This window comes from Bison bison, unplaced genomic scaffold, assembly GCF_000754665.1.
Source record: "Bison bison bison isolate TAMUID 2011002044 unplaced genomic scaffold, Bison_UMD1.0 scf7180017864452, whole genome shotgun sequence".
Lineage (NCBI taxonomy): Eukaryota > Metazoa > Chordata > Mammalia > Artiodactyla > Bovidae > Bison > Bison bison.
Window position 1 is genome coordinate 4,010,772 of NW_011495014.1, and position 16,519 is coordinate 4,027,290.

The window sequence follows — 16,519 nt, forward strand, 5'->3', positions numbered from 1 at the left end:
TCTGCTGATAAATCAGAAATGTTTTATTTATCATTTCTGAAATATTTTTCTCTTATTTTTGCATTTAAATGATATTATGATTTGACTTACAATTCCAGTATTATTAACACTTTTTTATGGATTTGAATTAGTATGCTTTGAAATTTTATATTCCTCAAAGGTGGGTCTACAGTGTAACATACTGATAAAATGATGTCTAACTTTTAAAATTATATTGTGATTACTACTAAGGGTACATTTTCACTTGACTACAGCTTCGAGTTTTCAAGTTGGCAAAATCCTGGCCTACCCTGAATATGCTAATCAAGATCATCGGTAATTCAGTGGGAGCTCTGGGTAACCTCACCTTGGTGTTGGCCATCATCGTCTTCATTTTCGCCGTGGTCGGCATGCAGCTCTTTGGGAAGAGCTATAAAGAATGTGTCTGCAAGATTTCTAGTGATTGTGAACTCCCACGCTGGCACATGAATGACTTCTTCCACTCCTTCCTGATTGTGTTCCGGGTGCTGTGTGGAGAGTGGATAGAGACCATGTGGGACTGCATGGAGGTCGCCGGACAAACCATGTGCCTTATTGTTTTCATGCTGGTCATGGTCATTGGAAACCTGGTGGTACGTATGTATTACAAACACTCATAATTAAGAACAAGATCAGATAGTAGGTGGGAAGGAGGCCTGATGCAACAGACATATTTGGTTTTACCATCAACAATGTAGACTCAAATCCCAGTACTGGGACTCTGAGCAGGGGCAAGTCACTTAACTTCCCTCAGGCTCAAATTCCAAACTATGAAACTGGAATAACAAAACTGAAATCTTGTAGTTTATGTGAGGATTACATGAGGTATATATATCTGTGAAAGTCTTGGGACAAAAATATTAGTTTTCCTTCTTCAAAGAAATGTTTTCAGCATCAAAACTGATTTGTCCTAATTTTATTTTTATGGCTTGAATTATTTTTTATTCTATTATTATTTTGACAAGATAATGATCTCCAGTAATTACACATACATAGTTTATATTGTTTGTTTACTCAGAGGCATATGTTGCATATCACCAAATTTTAAAGACAAATTTCAGTGAAATCTTAGCTCTGTATTGTAATTATCCAAAAAAATTGGAAGGGGACTAAATATATTTTTCCCAGAATTTGTTTTATCAAAGGAAAATAAATTATTGTAGTTTCAGTTATACACATGTATAAACATTGACCAGATTTAAAAGGCTTACTTTTAGTTCTGACTTAAAAGCACTAATATAGAACCACAATTTGCATGTTTGTGTGTTTTAATGCTTACATTTTTCAATTATGCAGTGTCAGAGTATTTCTTTATTTCATCATTCTGAAACTTTCCTTTGAGAAGTACATATCAAATGAGATTTCTTAAAAAATGATTTGTGGGATATCTGTGGACATGCAACTTTTTTCAGAATTGTAAATAAGGAAGTTCTAGATTCTGAACAAATCTGATATAAAAATAAGGAAATAAACTGGGGTTCTGGCTAAGTGTGTGTCTTCCTACCATGTAACATTTTTTGAAATTCAGTAACTACATTTCAAGCTAAAAATATTCTCATAAATCTCTTTTGCATCAGTTATAATGAACTATTCCTGTATTAATCATATTTTGCCAATTAATTGAATAATATTTTCCCTCACGTATCCCAATGATATGCTGAGATTTCACCACATTTTCTGCAAAAAAAAAAAAAAGGAAAAAGAAAAGTAATTTACATTATATGGGTCTAGCCTAAACCCTGGAATAATTTTAGACTTTTCTCCATCTGTTGAACTATTTGGACAGATATACTTCAAAGTATATTGATGGGAAATGTGTTAAACCTTATATAATCTGCCTTTGCTGCTGCTGCTGCTGCTAAGTCGCTTCAGTTGTATCTGACTCTGTGCGACCCCATAGACAGCAGCCCATCAGGCTCCTCTGTCCCTGGGATTCTCCAGGCAAGAATACTGGAGTGGGTTGCCTTTGCTGCTGCTGCTAAGTCGCTTCAGTCGTGTCCGACTCTGTGCCACCCCATAGACGGCAGCCCACCAGGCTCCCTGTCCCTGGGATTCTCCAGGCAAGACCTCTGGAGTGGGTTGCCATTTCCTTCTCCAATGCATGAACGTGAAAAGTGAAAGTGAAGTCACTCAGTCGTGTCGGACTCCTAGCAACCCCATGGACTACAGCCTACAAGGCCCTCCGTCCAAGGGATTTTCCAGGCAAGAGTACTGGAGTGAGTTGCCATTGCCTTCAGGCTGCTCTAAAAGCTTTTGGCCATTGGAATTTACATTTCAAGTATATTGTTTTAATACAATCCATCAGGCTATTAAATAAATAAATTCATTATTTACACACACAAAGCTAGACATTCCCTAGACAAACTGGTAAAATGACTGAAGTGAAAATATCCCATTTTTCCTCTTTGGCCAAAACCACAAAAATGGGATTTTTGTTTTTCACTAGCAACTCTGAGCAGACACAATTTAAATCTCAGAAGCTCCAGTTTCCTGGTTGTCCTCCGTTTGAAAGGAAAATCATTTGTTTTACCATTTTGCCCTTAGAGCAGATTCTTTAAATAGCGTGTGACTAAGACAAGGTGTCTGAAATATAGCAAACAGTCAAGAAGCATTTGTTGAATTAATTTCAGCAAAGAGCTGTGAGTGCTCTGCTTAAACTATTATGTTTACACATATTTCAATATTAATACAGCAAAATTTTCTTTTTTTCTTTTAGGTTCTGAACCTCTTTCTGGCCTTACTGTTGAGTTCATTTAGCTCAGACAATCTTGCTGCTACTGATGATGATAATGAAATGAACAATCTCCAGATTGCAGTAGGAAGGATGCAAAAGGGAATTGATTATGTGAAAAATAAGATACGGGAGTGTTTCCAAAAAACCTTTTTCAGAAAGCCAAAAGTTATAGAAATCCATGAAGGCAACAAAATAGACAGCTGTGTGTCTAATAATACTGGAATTGAAATAAGCAAAGAGCTTAATTATCTTAAAGATGGGAATGGAACCACCAGTGGTGTAGGTACTGGAAGCAGTGCTGAAAAATATGTAATTGATGAAAACGATTATATGTCATTCATAAACAATCCCAGCCTCACTGTAACGGTGCCAATTGCTGTTGGAGAGTCTGACTTTGAAAATTTAAATACTGAGGAGTTCAGCAGTGAGTCAGAACTAGAAGAAAGCAAAGAGGTAAGAATGATTTTAAAGTTTTTCTTGCGTTTCCTATACAAACCATGTACCACAGTTACTTATAATTTTTATTGTGTTTATAGGCATTATTAAAAAGTATATTAAAAGCCATATATACAGTAATGTTGGACAATTATCAGATATTCTTCTTTGGGAATTCCTTCCATTGAAATTCCAACTTTTCACAGGAAATCATCATTCTGAATAGTTAGTATATTCATCTTGATATTTTAAAGTCTGATTAAAAAATATGGCCTTCCAAAAAAGAGATTTTATTTAACACATTCTTTTATACACTACATTATGCTCTTTAGAAAAATAAACAAACCATATTTTACTGATCATTGTGAAAGTGTCATATCTTTACTTTCTATAATACGTTAAGTTTTGCTATGATATTTTAATGTGAATGTTTGTGTAGTTTTGTTCACCTCTGAACCTTTTATTGACTACTGATAACAGTGTTATTCATTAATGAAAATTTTATACATAATAGGAAAATAAGAGTAGTAATGATTACATTTTGGCCCAGTCAAGGAAGAGCATATTTATAAGGTCTTCCAGATTAACCTGGAAATACTAAGAACTATTTGGAAAAACTCCGCTTAAGGATTACAGCTGAACTGTAGACTGAAAAGCTATTCTTACTGTCATATTACTACTTATTTAAAAGAAAAGGAAAAAGGAAAGGCAATGTTATTCTTGCAGGATTAGAATTCACAGGAGTCTATGATAGTAGTTCAAGGCTATTAATTCCCCAATTCTGTGTTGTGGAGATCAGGATTAAATTGTTTACTATTACTTATTTATAGAGTTCTGATATGCTAGTAGGAAGTTAAGTCTAGCACAGAGCTATAAAGACAGATTTTAACTTGAAAGTATAAATAGTGACACCATAGGAATCAGACAAATGACATCTGATTCTGTGAGCATATTTGCATAGTTTGGAACCTTCTTTTTTTAATAACAGTGGCAACAGAATTTGTATAAGTAGCTGACAGTGTCACAATTCACATGCCTTTTTTTCAGGCATTTCAGAGCTTCTGAGATATATTATAACAGTAAATTTGGAAATATTTTGAAAAAGGTAAAAATATATACAAAATGAGGCATAATATCCTTTCTCTGAAATTCCACTCAAAGTCTACTTAATGAGTTCAATTCTAATTTATATGTTGCTCCTTCTGGTAAGATAAGAATTCAATTCTAATTTTATTTCCCATCACTTGACAAAGATTTACTTAAGAAAATCATCAATTAGTTAACAAGCATTGATTGAGCACTTCTGTGAACTCAGCAACTTCTGGGCAGTAAGGGTAAAGGAAGAGATAAAGGAGAGATTCATAATATAACCCTTTTCAGGGAATTTTCAGAATCTTCAAGGAAGCTAATACTAACTCAGAAAATCATTAAAGGCCTATTAAAAAGTTTAATCCTAAAGGACTGACTATAAGGGTATAAAGACAATAGGTATTGAGAACAGCAAGAACATAGTAAATTGCTAAATGAAGAGATAAAATTGAAGTAGGCCTCGAAATGTGGGTCAAATACATGAACAGAAAGCCAAAAGCAGAAAACCACTAAACAGAAGCCAGAGTTAGAGTGAGCTTGGCAGTTAGGTGCAGCAGTGAAATAATCAGTATGAATAATGTATCGGCTGAGAAAGTGGAAAAACATGTTTGAGTGAGTAAGGTAGTTTCAAATAATACAGTCTTGAAAATCAGCCAAAGAGTTTGGAATTGGCTATATGATCAATAAGGAGCTATCTGTTCTGAAGCAGGTGAAAAGCAATAGGAAAGGGATGCTTTAGGAAAATTTATTCCATAGTAATGAGTAAAGCAGTTTAGAGTGAGGAATAAGGGTTATCTTGAGGAATAATGAGGTAACAATCATTTGATTATAATAAGGTGATAGAAATATGGGCTATGTTAATAAGTATGGCAGATGAGACTAACTGGCAATTTGACAAACCTAGTAAAGAGTCTGAGAAACTGGAAAAATAGTAATGCAACTGTCTGAAATGATCTTTTGGGTTACCAGGTTTATGGGAAAAGAAGGAATTCAACTGGGATATACTGAATTAGAAGTGGGATACAATGGGAACCACAGCCTAGATGAGAAGTCAGGGTTTAAAAATAGATATGATAACACAGATTTCATCATTATCTGATTTCTTAAAAACAAAGGAGTTCGCCACAGAAGTAATTGCAAAGAGAAAACAAGGGAAGATTAGGGACAAGACTAGCTTGGGGTCAAGAAGAGATAGAAAAGCCAAAGAGGTTGAGAAACTTTTGCTACATTGATATTATAGGTTTCATCTCACTGCACTCATGGAAATGATATATGTTAATTTCTTTTTAACAAAAAGTTGGTTTCCAGAATACTTCAAAAACTCTATTTCAAATAGATATTTCAAATGATTGCTTTAGTATACTACTACCTTATTAGTGTATCTTTTTAATAGCTAAAAAATCATAAATTTGGAACAAGGAAATATATCTTTATTTTCAAGCCATTGAAAACATTTTATTATTGGAGTAAGATTTCTTTTTTGGGTGAATTTTTAAAATAATCATCTGTCCTCTTCCTAGCTAGTTTTGGGTAGATAGAATTCAGTTACTGAATTAAATTAAATTGTTTAAAATATACAGATATAATAGAGGGAAAATACTTGCAAGCTAATATAAAATCAAATACTTCTATAAAGTTAGGATAAAACTTCAAATTATTTTGCACAGTAAAATTAAATTCAAGCATAAGTTTTATGCAGATGAATTTTTTAAATAGTAGGGCAATTCTCAAGTATGCTCACACAAAGTGTAAAAGTACAGTTGACCACTGAACAACACAAGTGTTAGGGGTGTCAACCCTACACCCAGATGAAAATCCCAGTACAATTTACAGTTGACTCTCCATATACAAGGGCTTCCCTGATAGCTCACTTGGTAAAGAATCCAGCTGCAATGCAGGAGACCCCGGTTCGATTCCTGTGTTGAGAAGATCCACTGGAGAAGGGATAGGCTACCCACTCCAGTATTCTTGGGCTTCCCTTGTGGCTCAGCTGGTAACGAATCCACCTGCAATTCAGGAGACCTGGGTTTGATCCCTGGGTTGGGAAGATTCCCTGGAGAAGGGAAAGGCTACCCACTCCAGTACTCTGGCCTGAACAATTCCATGAGCTGTAGGGGTCTCAAAGAGTAGGACACAACTGAACGACTTTCAGTCCATATACATGGTTTTGTAACTGCAGTTCCACATCAGCAAATTCAGCCAACTGAAGACCCTACGGTACTGTAGCATTTACTACTGAAAAAAATCTGTGTGTAAGTACACCTGAGTAGGTCAAACCTTTATTGTTCCAGGGTCAACTGTACACTGTTTTTAAAAACAAAAGCAAAAATAACCATTATAGAACAGATTGAGATAAATTTCAGCAAATTTCAATTTTGATCTGAAATCTCTGAAAACTGCTGTCATTAAACACAGGTCACAAGTCAGATTTATATTTATGTTGGCTGGGTTGTTCTTTTTTAATAGCTATAGCACATACACACTCATACATACACACATAAATTAAAAATAATGTATCCATAAAATAGCATTTTGGTTTATGCTTATTTGTTTTTTGAACACAAGTAGAAAAAGCATATTGGGCTGGGCTTTGGGGGACATGAAATGTCTTTTTGCTGACAAACTGAAAAATCATACAAGTTAAACCTAACAGAACAATATATTTCAAAAGAAAGGAAAAAGAAAAGAAAAAAATTTTTGCAACATTATTTGTGCTTTAAGAAGAGGCAGTAAATTAATCATTAATTTAGATAGTATTTAAAAACTCAACTCGATTACTTCCACTCATTTTCATAATAAAGTATATGTAGCTATACCACAGTCGAGGAGAAATGATCTCTAGAAATTTTTCAAAATAAAAATATGAATTGCTATTATATTATGTAATATAAATTTTATACATGTGTATCTTTCTATGGACCACTAGCATAAAAAGACTTGGTATAGAAACAAACATAAAGCTTTGCATGAAAAAAATTTAAGGAAATTGAAGGCATGGATTTCAAAATAGTGATCTTTTTATTTTTGCAAACTTGGAATTATACCTGTCTTGTGACAAGATTTAATATAGAATTTTGCTTTTATATTTTTACAGTTCACATAAACATAATTTCTTGACATTTTTATGTAACTATGGATTTTTACAATTTAGTTCTTAAAAGGTTTCATTGTCTTCCTAGGTGAAGGATATAGAATAAATGCTCTTAAGAATCATATTTGAAGTTGAATTCCATAGCACAATCTAGGAATATCATCCTGTGACCTTCACTGCTTACCATTCTTACTTCTCACAGGGGTAAAATCAAGCTGGAGCCATCAAGAATGAAACTCTGGTGTTTTTAAACCAGCCAGAGGCTCGTGTCACCACTTTTACCCAGGTTACCCAAGCAAGTTGCACATGTACAATCACTTTCTAAGTAAATTTTGACTGGCCTGCATGCTACTCAGCTGTGTTCCTTCCCCTGCCATGGCAAGGAAGTGCTAGACGTGCCCAGCTGCTGTCTGCTGAATCGTGTGACACATCACAGCATGGTCAGGCAAGACGGGCAGTCCCAACACCACACTGGATTCTGCTAATGACTTTCCAGTTTAGTCTTTTTAGGTTTTCAAAAGCAATAATTGCATGCTCTATAGGATTTATATCTATTTTTAAATGATAGAAATGTTTAAAGTTCAATTTGAGAGCATGCACTTTTTTTCTGCTTTTGTTTCATTAAAATAAGATCACAACTTTTTGTTGTTGTTGATTCAGCCCTTATAAGTAAATTGTATTACCAAAATGAGCCTCGCAGGTTTTTTTTTTAATAGTATTGCCATTTTCAGATCATTATATTCAGATCTGTGAATATAATTTTCAACCCATCCAATTCGTGTGCTCCAGATGGAAATGTTTGCTTTCATGTTTTGTGGGAAGCCTCTGTTAAAAAAAAAAAGAATAAGGTGATCATGAATTTTTGGATATGAAGGGCCATAGTCTGTATACATTTGGGCACCACATATCTTGGATTTTCATGTAGTTTGGAAAAGTTGTTAAGTCATGTGTCTGCAGAACTCTAAGTGATCATTGTAAAGTAATTAAAAGATGAAAAGCAACATGATACAATCTAGGAAAAATTCACTGCATCATGATCATTAAGTAATTGGTTCAGTGTACCCATTAGGTTTTTTCCCCCTGATCTACATTAATTTCTCCCTAAATGTTCAACCCAAAACTGAGCAGGCAAAAAGGAGACTACTTTTGATTATTATTAATTATTAACTATGGTTTTATGACGAGTAAAGGATATTTCCAAAAATTACTGTAGGTTTGTGGATGAAATAAATCTTTAGGTAATTCTCTTGACTCAATTTTTCCTGTTACTGGAATATCAGCCATAGTGAGTGTTCTTGAGCAAAAGTAAAAAGTTCATGAGGATTAGTTCACGAAAAGTTTTCCAGGCTTTTGGTGGGGGAAAAAAAATCTAACTAGATCTTGTGGTTTGTCTCCAGGTTTAATTAATACATACTCTCTTCTTCTTTAGGAACAACTGAGAATTAATTGTAAAATTCAACAAATTCAGACATTAAATTATTAACAAAAAATAGAAAAAAACATAGTCCCTGGCGATGTATGTAATTTTACTTAGCAATGACTTTTTAGTTTTAGGAGTAAAACAATATATTATTAGTCATTGAAGAAAATCTGATTATTTTTTCTTCACAAGCAGGGCAGAATTAAATGGTATTGGAAAATTACCTTTTACACAATGTTTGTAAAGATTCCCTCTTTTTCAAAGCCATTATGGAGACTTTGAAAATGATGCTTGACTGAAGGTCCCAAGAATGGACTTACCCCTCTGGAAAAGGCCCTGTGCTCTGTTTTCAGAATCTGGAGAGCAATGGGAGAAAACCGCTGGCTTCCCATTTCTATTAGGTTCTCCCTGCCTTCCAAATGTTCTTTGTGAAATTGAATGTGAGACATTTCAAACCTATCCTGACCTTCAGGGAACGATTTTGGTGCTTCAGTTTATTTCTGCTAAAATAAAAAGTAGTGCAAGTTTAGATGGAAATTTTTGTATATCTTCCTAAGATAAACCATCTTTTCCTTGGCCTGCTGGATGCCCCTCTGCCTTACCCTTCAACCACCATATAATTAATTTCAATTTCCTATACTGTGTTCTTAGTAAGGCTCTTTCAAAATTAAAAGAGCATCAGGGTTGTTGCACAAAATATGCTGAGGTCAAACCAAATAGAGGTGGTTTATATTTTTCTCCATTCAGTGAATAGTCCATAAAAAAAGAGTTGTTGGTTTCAGTCACGTTCTTCATGCCTCGGAATAGCAGCCTCGTGGCCTCACTGTGTGGCTACCTGTTCTTAAAGTGAGATATCCCAAGTCAAGATATGGATATGCATATCCAAAAGATCAGACTAAGGCCCTGAGAGATTGTATAACCAAAAGATTGTCTGTTTCTACTTGCAAGACGAAACCCAGAAGTTTTGAAAGAAATGGCTAGATTTTAAAGGCAATCTGTAATGGCTGAATCTTTTATTTTTGCCTTTTGAATCATACAGCAATTTGTGAGAGTCAAACATTTGATAGCTGATTGAAAATAAATGAAATGTGAGCGCATTTCGGTGGAAGTAGGCCAGTTGCTAACATTCTCTTCTATTTCTGAAAGTTAAATTTCACTATTTAATTGGATAAAAATTAAGAGCCATATTGCCATAAAGGGGAATTTCTAAATAAGTTCATGTTATCAGAGGGGAAATGGCCATTTGCGGGGCTGATTCTGTCATTTCTTATGAGTTGTATTTGCAGCTAACCCTGAAAACTTGACATTCAGGTACCATGTCTTTGACAACATGGTTCTTGGATCAGCGTGCAGCTTCCACAGCATTGCGCCAGGCTTCTGCTACAGCCAGGCATGTTTTCTGTGGCTGAATTAGGCCTGGAGAATGTTGCATCTTCAAACCTGCTTTCCAGTGTGCATTTGTAGAGCATAAGCCATCATCCCTCTGTAGACTCAGCAGTTTCTACAAGGGATGGAAGAATCTACCTTAAGTGTCATAAAATATTGGACGGGTAGGGAGAAAATAGTACAAGGAAACAAGTGATGAGCTTGTACTATGTGGCTTTATATGGAAGCTTTCTACTGTTATGTCTATATACCTCATTACATTTTTCTGACTAATTTAGAACGAGTATTAATTTTAGTTATTTAGTATAGTCACCAAGTTCCTTAATGTGGAAAACTTCATTTCAGGTTTATTTGGTTTTTTGTTTTTTATCATTGTAGTATCACAGCTATGGCAATTTTAAAAAAGTAAGTTATACTTTGTATTTATCATTAGTCACTTGCTTTTAAATTAGTTACATGCTTTTAAATAAATTTGGAAGTCATTTTGGTATGGCTATGATAAAATGTATCACAAATTACTCTCTGAGTATGAATGCCAAAGTGTTGAATTTAATTAGAAGTGTTTAGATTGTGAAGATAGTATCATATCCATGTACAGAATTTTAAATGCCTAAGTAGTTTGCTAGGATATAAATTTTAAAATTTAAAAATACAGGAGTAAAATTCTGTATGTTTCCAGTGACTAAAACTTATCAGGCCGTATATCTTAATTGGTAAGTTGCTGCAACTTAATAAGAACACAGTCTAAGTTTTAATTTATAAATGTAGATAAATTCACAACTTTAAAATGTTTATATAGTTGATATAGTATTTTTATAAACTCATAGGATAAAGTGTATGTACTTTCGTATGATAAAAATGGGGCCTAGGGGGATTATACCATGAATAAGCTTGACTCTCCAACTATCAAGATTAGCTTTATGTCAATTTCCAATGAAAAGGAGCCTTCCACAAAGCACTTTTAGTGGCAAGAACACTAGCCTGCCAACTATTTTTTAAGCTTAGGTGCATCAAGTCTCTGAACATTCCTTAAGGAGTTTTCCAGAACATAAGATTGACGAGTTAATCCAAAACTCCTGGATAACAGTGAAGCAATTCTTCATGTTAAATGGGTTTTGCTCATTTGAGAACAGAATTTGTTGTTATTGTTTAGTCCTTGTCTGTTTCCAAAAGACATGCTAAGCTTCATAATGCCAGGCAGACGGAGGTAAACTAGTTCACACACTGACCCTCTCTGCTTTACAATGTACATAACCTCCATAGACATTTAGAAAATTGAAAGTATTTATATTCAAACATATTAACCACATTCACAAAAGTTCACAATCTAAAGACAATACCAACAACAAAGATACAGCCAGAGGTCAATATTTGGTAAACAGCAAAACTGTCATTCAGATTAATGGCTACCATTACTTGTGCTGTGAAGGATTTGCTTTAAATTAAATAAGTATTTGTCTTTAAATATAAGACTCTTGTATAATATATGACAAAGAATTATAATGCAAAAAACTGAACATTTCACAACTGTATTAACAGTGGTAAAATAAGAAGTGAAGGGTGAGTATATTTTCTAAAGTTTTCAAATGGAAAAGTATATGTGTATTTTTGTGTATATACATATATGCTTATTACTTTCTTCCTTCAGATTTCTTTATTGAATGTCTGCCAATATTTTAGAGAAACATTTTGGAAACATACTTTTACCACTAAAATATCATTAATTAAATAATTTTTATTCATTAAGAAAATGCATTTTCTAATAAAATTAAACCTTCTGTAAAGACCACAACTGAGTTGTGTATCAAAATGAAGAGATCAAATTATCTAAACACTATAATTCTCTCTCTTGGAGAAGGCAATGGCACTCCACTCCAGTACTCTTGCCTGGAAAATCCCATGGACGGAGGAACCTGCTGGGCTGCAGTCCACGGGGTCGCTAAGAGTTGGACACGACTGAGCGACTTCACTTTCACTTTTCACTTTCATGCATTGGAGAAGGAAATGGCAACCCACTCCAGTGTTCTTGCCTGGAGAACCCCAGGGACGGGGGAGCCTGGTGGGCTGCCGTCTATGGGGTCACACAGAGTCGGACATGACTGAAGCGACTTAGCAGCAGCAGCAGCATAATTCTCTCTATAACAGTAATAACAAAATGCATTCACTCATTCATTTATTCATTTTTCATAAATTCAGCCTATTTAGTGTCTATTCTATGCTTGGATCTTTTGGTGTATAAATATGTGTATGTGTGTACATTTGAATATATATGTGTATATATGTACATAATTATGCAATTTTATGTATATATATAAAATATACATATATATTTATGAGAATATTTAGTCAAAGAAAACAAGTATTATGGACAAAATGTTATATAAAAATTTAACATGGAGAAATCATAATAAAGAAAAGCTTCATGGAGAAGGGATTATGACTGGGCTCAGAATAAATTCTTCAGCTTGGATTGGCCAAGAGGAAGAAGAAACATTAAGCTTTTTATAACTAACCTCAAAATAATTTGGTTTCTTATTGGTTTTATTTATACATTGGATATTATTGTTGCCACTCAAGAAATGTCATAGTGTCCAACCTATAAACCAGTAAATCTGAAAGGGAAGAGTTATTTCGTATTTTCTCGGATTTACCAGAATCTACTGCAATTTTATTCAGTAGTAGCTTTCCTGGGATTTTCTTACAAAAATAAAGACATTCTGGCTGTAAAAAGTGGAAAAATTTTGAGGGAAGAAAATATGTCTTGAACTTTCACCTCTACAAAAAGTAGAGGATTTTAATGGTAAAACTTTTTTACTATAATAATCTGAAGAACCATCAGCCATAATTGATGGCTTATTCTCTCCTTAGCATACTTTGGACATGGAGATATTTTATTATAGAATTATATCTTGACTTAGGGTAACTTTCATAGTATATTTAACTGGACGTAGTTAACCTCATCCTCCAAGTAATACCACCGAAAGTATCACCTGGATATTACTCTTTGGGGTTCACATTATAAAGTATTAAACTAACATTTGCATGGTGATTTCAAAAAGCTAAGAATTTTGAGTCAGATATCCTCTAATACGACCTGTTTAGGTAGTCATTCTGGTATTTTTCAGTAACATGTTAACTCTTTCAGAGAGCTAGGGCAGAGGGACCCTACCTCTCAGTTACTAAAGTTAATGGGGCCTTTGAAACCATTAACATGTCCATGTTCTTTCATTCTAAAAGCTTTACATTGCCTGGTTGTGCTATATGTCACATCTTTGCATCACTTTTCATAACGAATTCCACATCCATATTGTCTTCCCAAGTGTTATTAGAGTTCTTATAAGATATTTATTCTTGCAACACTAAAGTGGCTCTTCTAGCCATGTGACATGTCACAATGATTTATTTAAAGGAAAAATTCACAGCCTGATCACATGTTGAATTCAGAATACGCTCCTAGTGAAAGTCTATATAGATTCTGAGCAGTGTCATTCATGAAGAAATTTCCATTTCATTTAGAATTCTTTGGCAAGTACTGAATTCATTTAAGCAGTTCAAAAAAAAGAGAGAGAGATCCATCATTTTCCAGCTTGTAAAGTAAGAAGAAAATTATGTAAGCCAGAGAAAAATATAGCACAAAGTTGAAATATAATGACTGTGACTAATGTTAATCTGCTGCTCTTCCTTTCTAAAATTACAGAAACATGAACTGTAGTTATAGACAACTGGTAATGTTCTTTGCCCTCTGAAAATTTCCATTGGAAGAGTGGAAATAACAATTTGATTTGAAGCATTTTAATTAATATAATCAGTTGTGAATGTCAATATACCAAACTTATCAAACTATTCTCAATTTGGCCTGAGTGTTAATGTATGAAATTATTTTCACATGGCATCCATAGACAAACAGAGATCATGAAGTTAATCAGTATAATCACTCCTTTCCAAATCACCCACACTGAATGCTCTCTAACCATTTTCTGTCTGAATCAAGTTGGTAGTTATGTTGTTTTGAATAATAGGACTTTATGTTAAATTATGAGTACAGAATTATCAGGACTGTTAAGAGAGCCAATACTATCACTACCACCACCATTTTTTTTCACACCATGTCCGAGCATTTTCAAACTGATGGAATAAAAGGGAAGAAAAATCACATCTTTGCAATGGGGTTTTGTTTCCAGAAATTAAATGCAACCAGCTCATCTGAAGGAAGTACAGTTGATGTTGCTCCACCTCGAGAAGGTGAACAAGCTGAAATTGAACCTGAGGAGGACCTTAAACCAGAAGCTTGTTTTACTGAAGGTAAACTAGCTCTAAAATGCTTAAATCCAATCTCCCCCTCTTTCCTTACAGACTAAATATACCTCACTTGAACAAAATATTTCAAAGAAACAGTGAAGGCATATTTATCTTTGTTTTGCTCTTTTCTTCCAAAAAGTTCATTTATCTGTATTTCCTGATTATACTATAGTAGTTACTGTGCCTGGACAATAAGATAATTTGACATGTCCTTTTTTTCATCCCAGAATGCGGAGAAGTGAACCCTAGGAGATAAATGGTATTCTGGAACATCTTCTCATTATTGACAAAGCAATCCCTTCAGACTTCACTGGCAATGTTGTGATTTGATTTATAGTTGCCGCAATAACTATACCCCATCTCTTACAGCTTCAAATGTGGTTAATTTGTGCTGTGACCAGAGCTGTTGGGGGATATAGATGCATTGCAGAGCCTTGGCAGGGAGACCAAGTTATTTTCACAGCCACCAGTACAGTGTCCAGCACACAAATCAATAAAGATTTGCTGATTCAATGTGATTGGACTGAATCCCATAAGTAGTAACTCAGACAGTTAGAGCCCAAGAGTGGATGGAAGTTAGAAATAATATGAAAGCGAAGAGGGGGAGGACAAAAGAAGAGAGATACTGACTGACAAGATGAGTCATAGGTGTGACTAAGAAAAGCTCTGAGGTTGAAAATAAATAGCTTGGGAAAACTGACAGAGGATGAGACCCAGGAAGACAGAGGGATTTTCCATGTGAAAAGAAGTGAGTAAAAATCCAGGATCACACAAAAAATGAATAAACAATTTGAACATGTAGTTTTTCCCCAAACCTCAGAGATGTCCTTATCTATGATTGGCCTTGAGGCAAAGAGAGATCCTATGCAGTGTTCAAGAATGGAACTGTTTGTACTCAGGTAACTCTCGGTAAAGTAATTCCTTGATTTCTAGGTAGCTGGCTCATATGTAAGTCCGAGAATGATTCCCTATACAGGAGGGAAGCTGAAAATAACTACGAAATGAAGTAGCCAGTTACTATATAAAATGATGATTTGAGACTAGGATGGGGAGGGAGCAGCAAAGTTAATTTCTTCCTACAGAAGATGGAAATATATTTTTCTAATGTATTACAATGTATGCTATCTTTTAGGATGTATTAAAAAGTTTCCATTCTGCCAAGTAAGTATAGAAGAAGGCAAAGGAAAAATCTGGTGGAATCTTCGGAAAACCTGCTACAGCATTGTTGAACACAACTGGTTTGAGACTTTCATTGTCTTCATGATTCTTCTCAGTAGTGGTGCTTTGGTGAGTGTGACACATATTGGCAAGAATCAGGTTCTAGTGAAATAGCTTTACTCAAAAAATACCAGAAGCATACCCTTAGTTTAAGGAGCAAAAAAAGAGGTACATCTACACCTTGCAGAGCTTGGCACCCAGGGTTTAACTGTACAAAATTCAGTATGGAATAAATCACAACCATGAACAGCCAGATGGAATTTCTCATCTGGTGTTTTTCTAATAGATGTTTTCCTTACTGAGACAACCATTTATAGGGATATTCTGTAACTACATTACCTACCATGTCAAATCCCATCCAATTCTCCCTAACAGTCATAATAATATTTATGGACTGATGGTGGATTTTTTTTATGTCTAATTAATTTATTCTTTCAATATGAGCCAGATTATTCAGAGCATCAATGAAAGGAAGGTTAGAATAGGCCAAGTCTGGGAGGGAGGAGGGAGGAGGGTTCGGGATGGGGAACACATGTATACCTGTGGCGGATTCATTTTGATATTTGGCAAAACTAATACAATTATGTAAAGTTTAAAAATAAAATAAAATTAGAGAAAGAATAGGCCAAGTCTATCCCTCATTAACAGAAATTCTGGTTATTTTCTGAGTTTACATTGCTTCTCTAAAAGCATGTCTTAGTAGTAATTGAGATAGAGATTATGGGGTGAGAGGCAGGGAAGAAAGCATACACTAAATCAGTAAAGATATTGACATTTCCTTGCCAATATTTTCCATTAGATTCAGTCTTTAGATTTTGTCTGGTTCCAT

At 34.5% G+C, this 16,519-nt stretch overlaps 1 protein-coding gene across 1 annotated transcript in view; it reads left to right on the forward strand.

Moving 5' to 3' along the window:
* SCN3A (sodium channel, voltage-gated, type III, alpha subunit) overlaps nt 1-16,519 on the forward strand; it is a 121,211-nt gene that overhangs the window by 79,089 nt on the left and 25,603 nt on the right. Inside the window, exons 17-20 of the mRNA XM_010859020.1 lie at nt 255-611; nt 2,735-3,205; nt 14,355-14,475; nt 15,605-15,759. Of these exons, the coding sequence (XP_010857322.1) occupies nt 255-611; nt 2,735-3,205; nt 14,355-14,475; nt 15,605-15,759 (1,104 nt within the window). The remainder of the gene's footprint in view (nt 1-254; nt 612-2,734; nt 3,206-14,354; nt 14,476-15,604; nt 15,760-16,519) is intronic.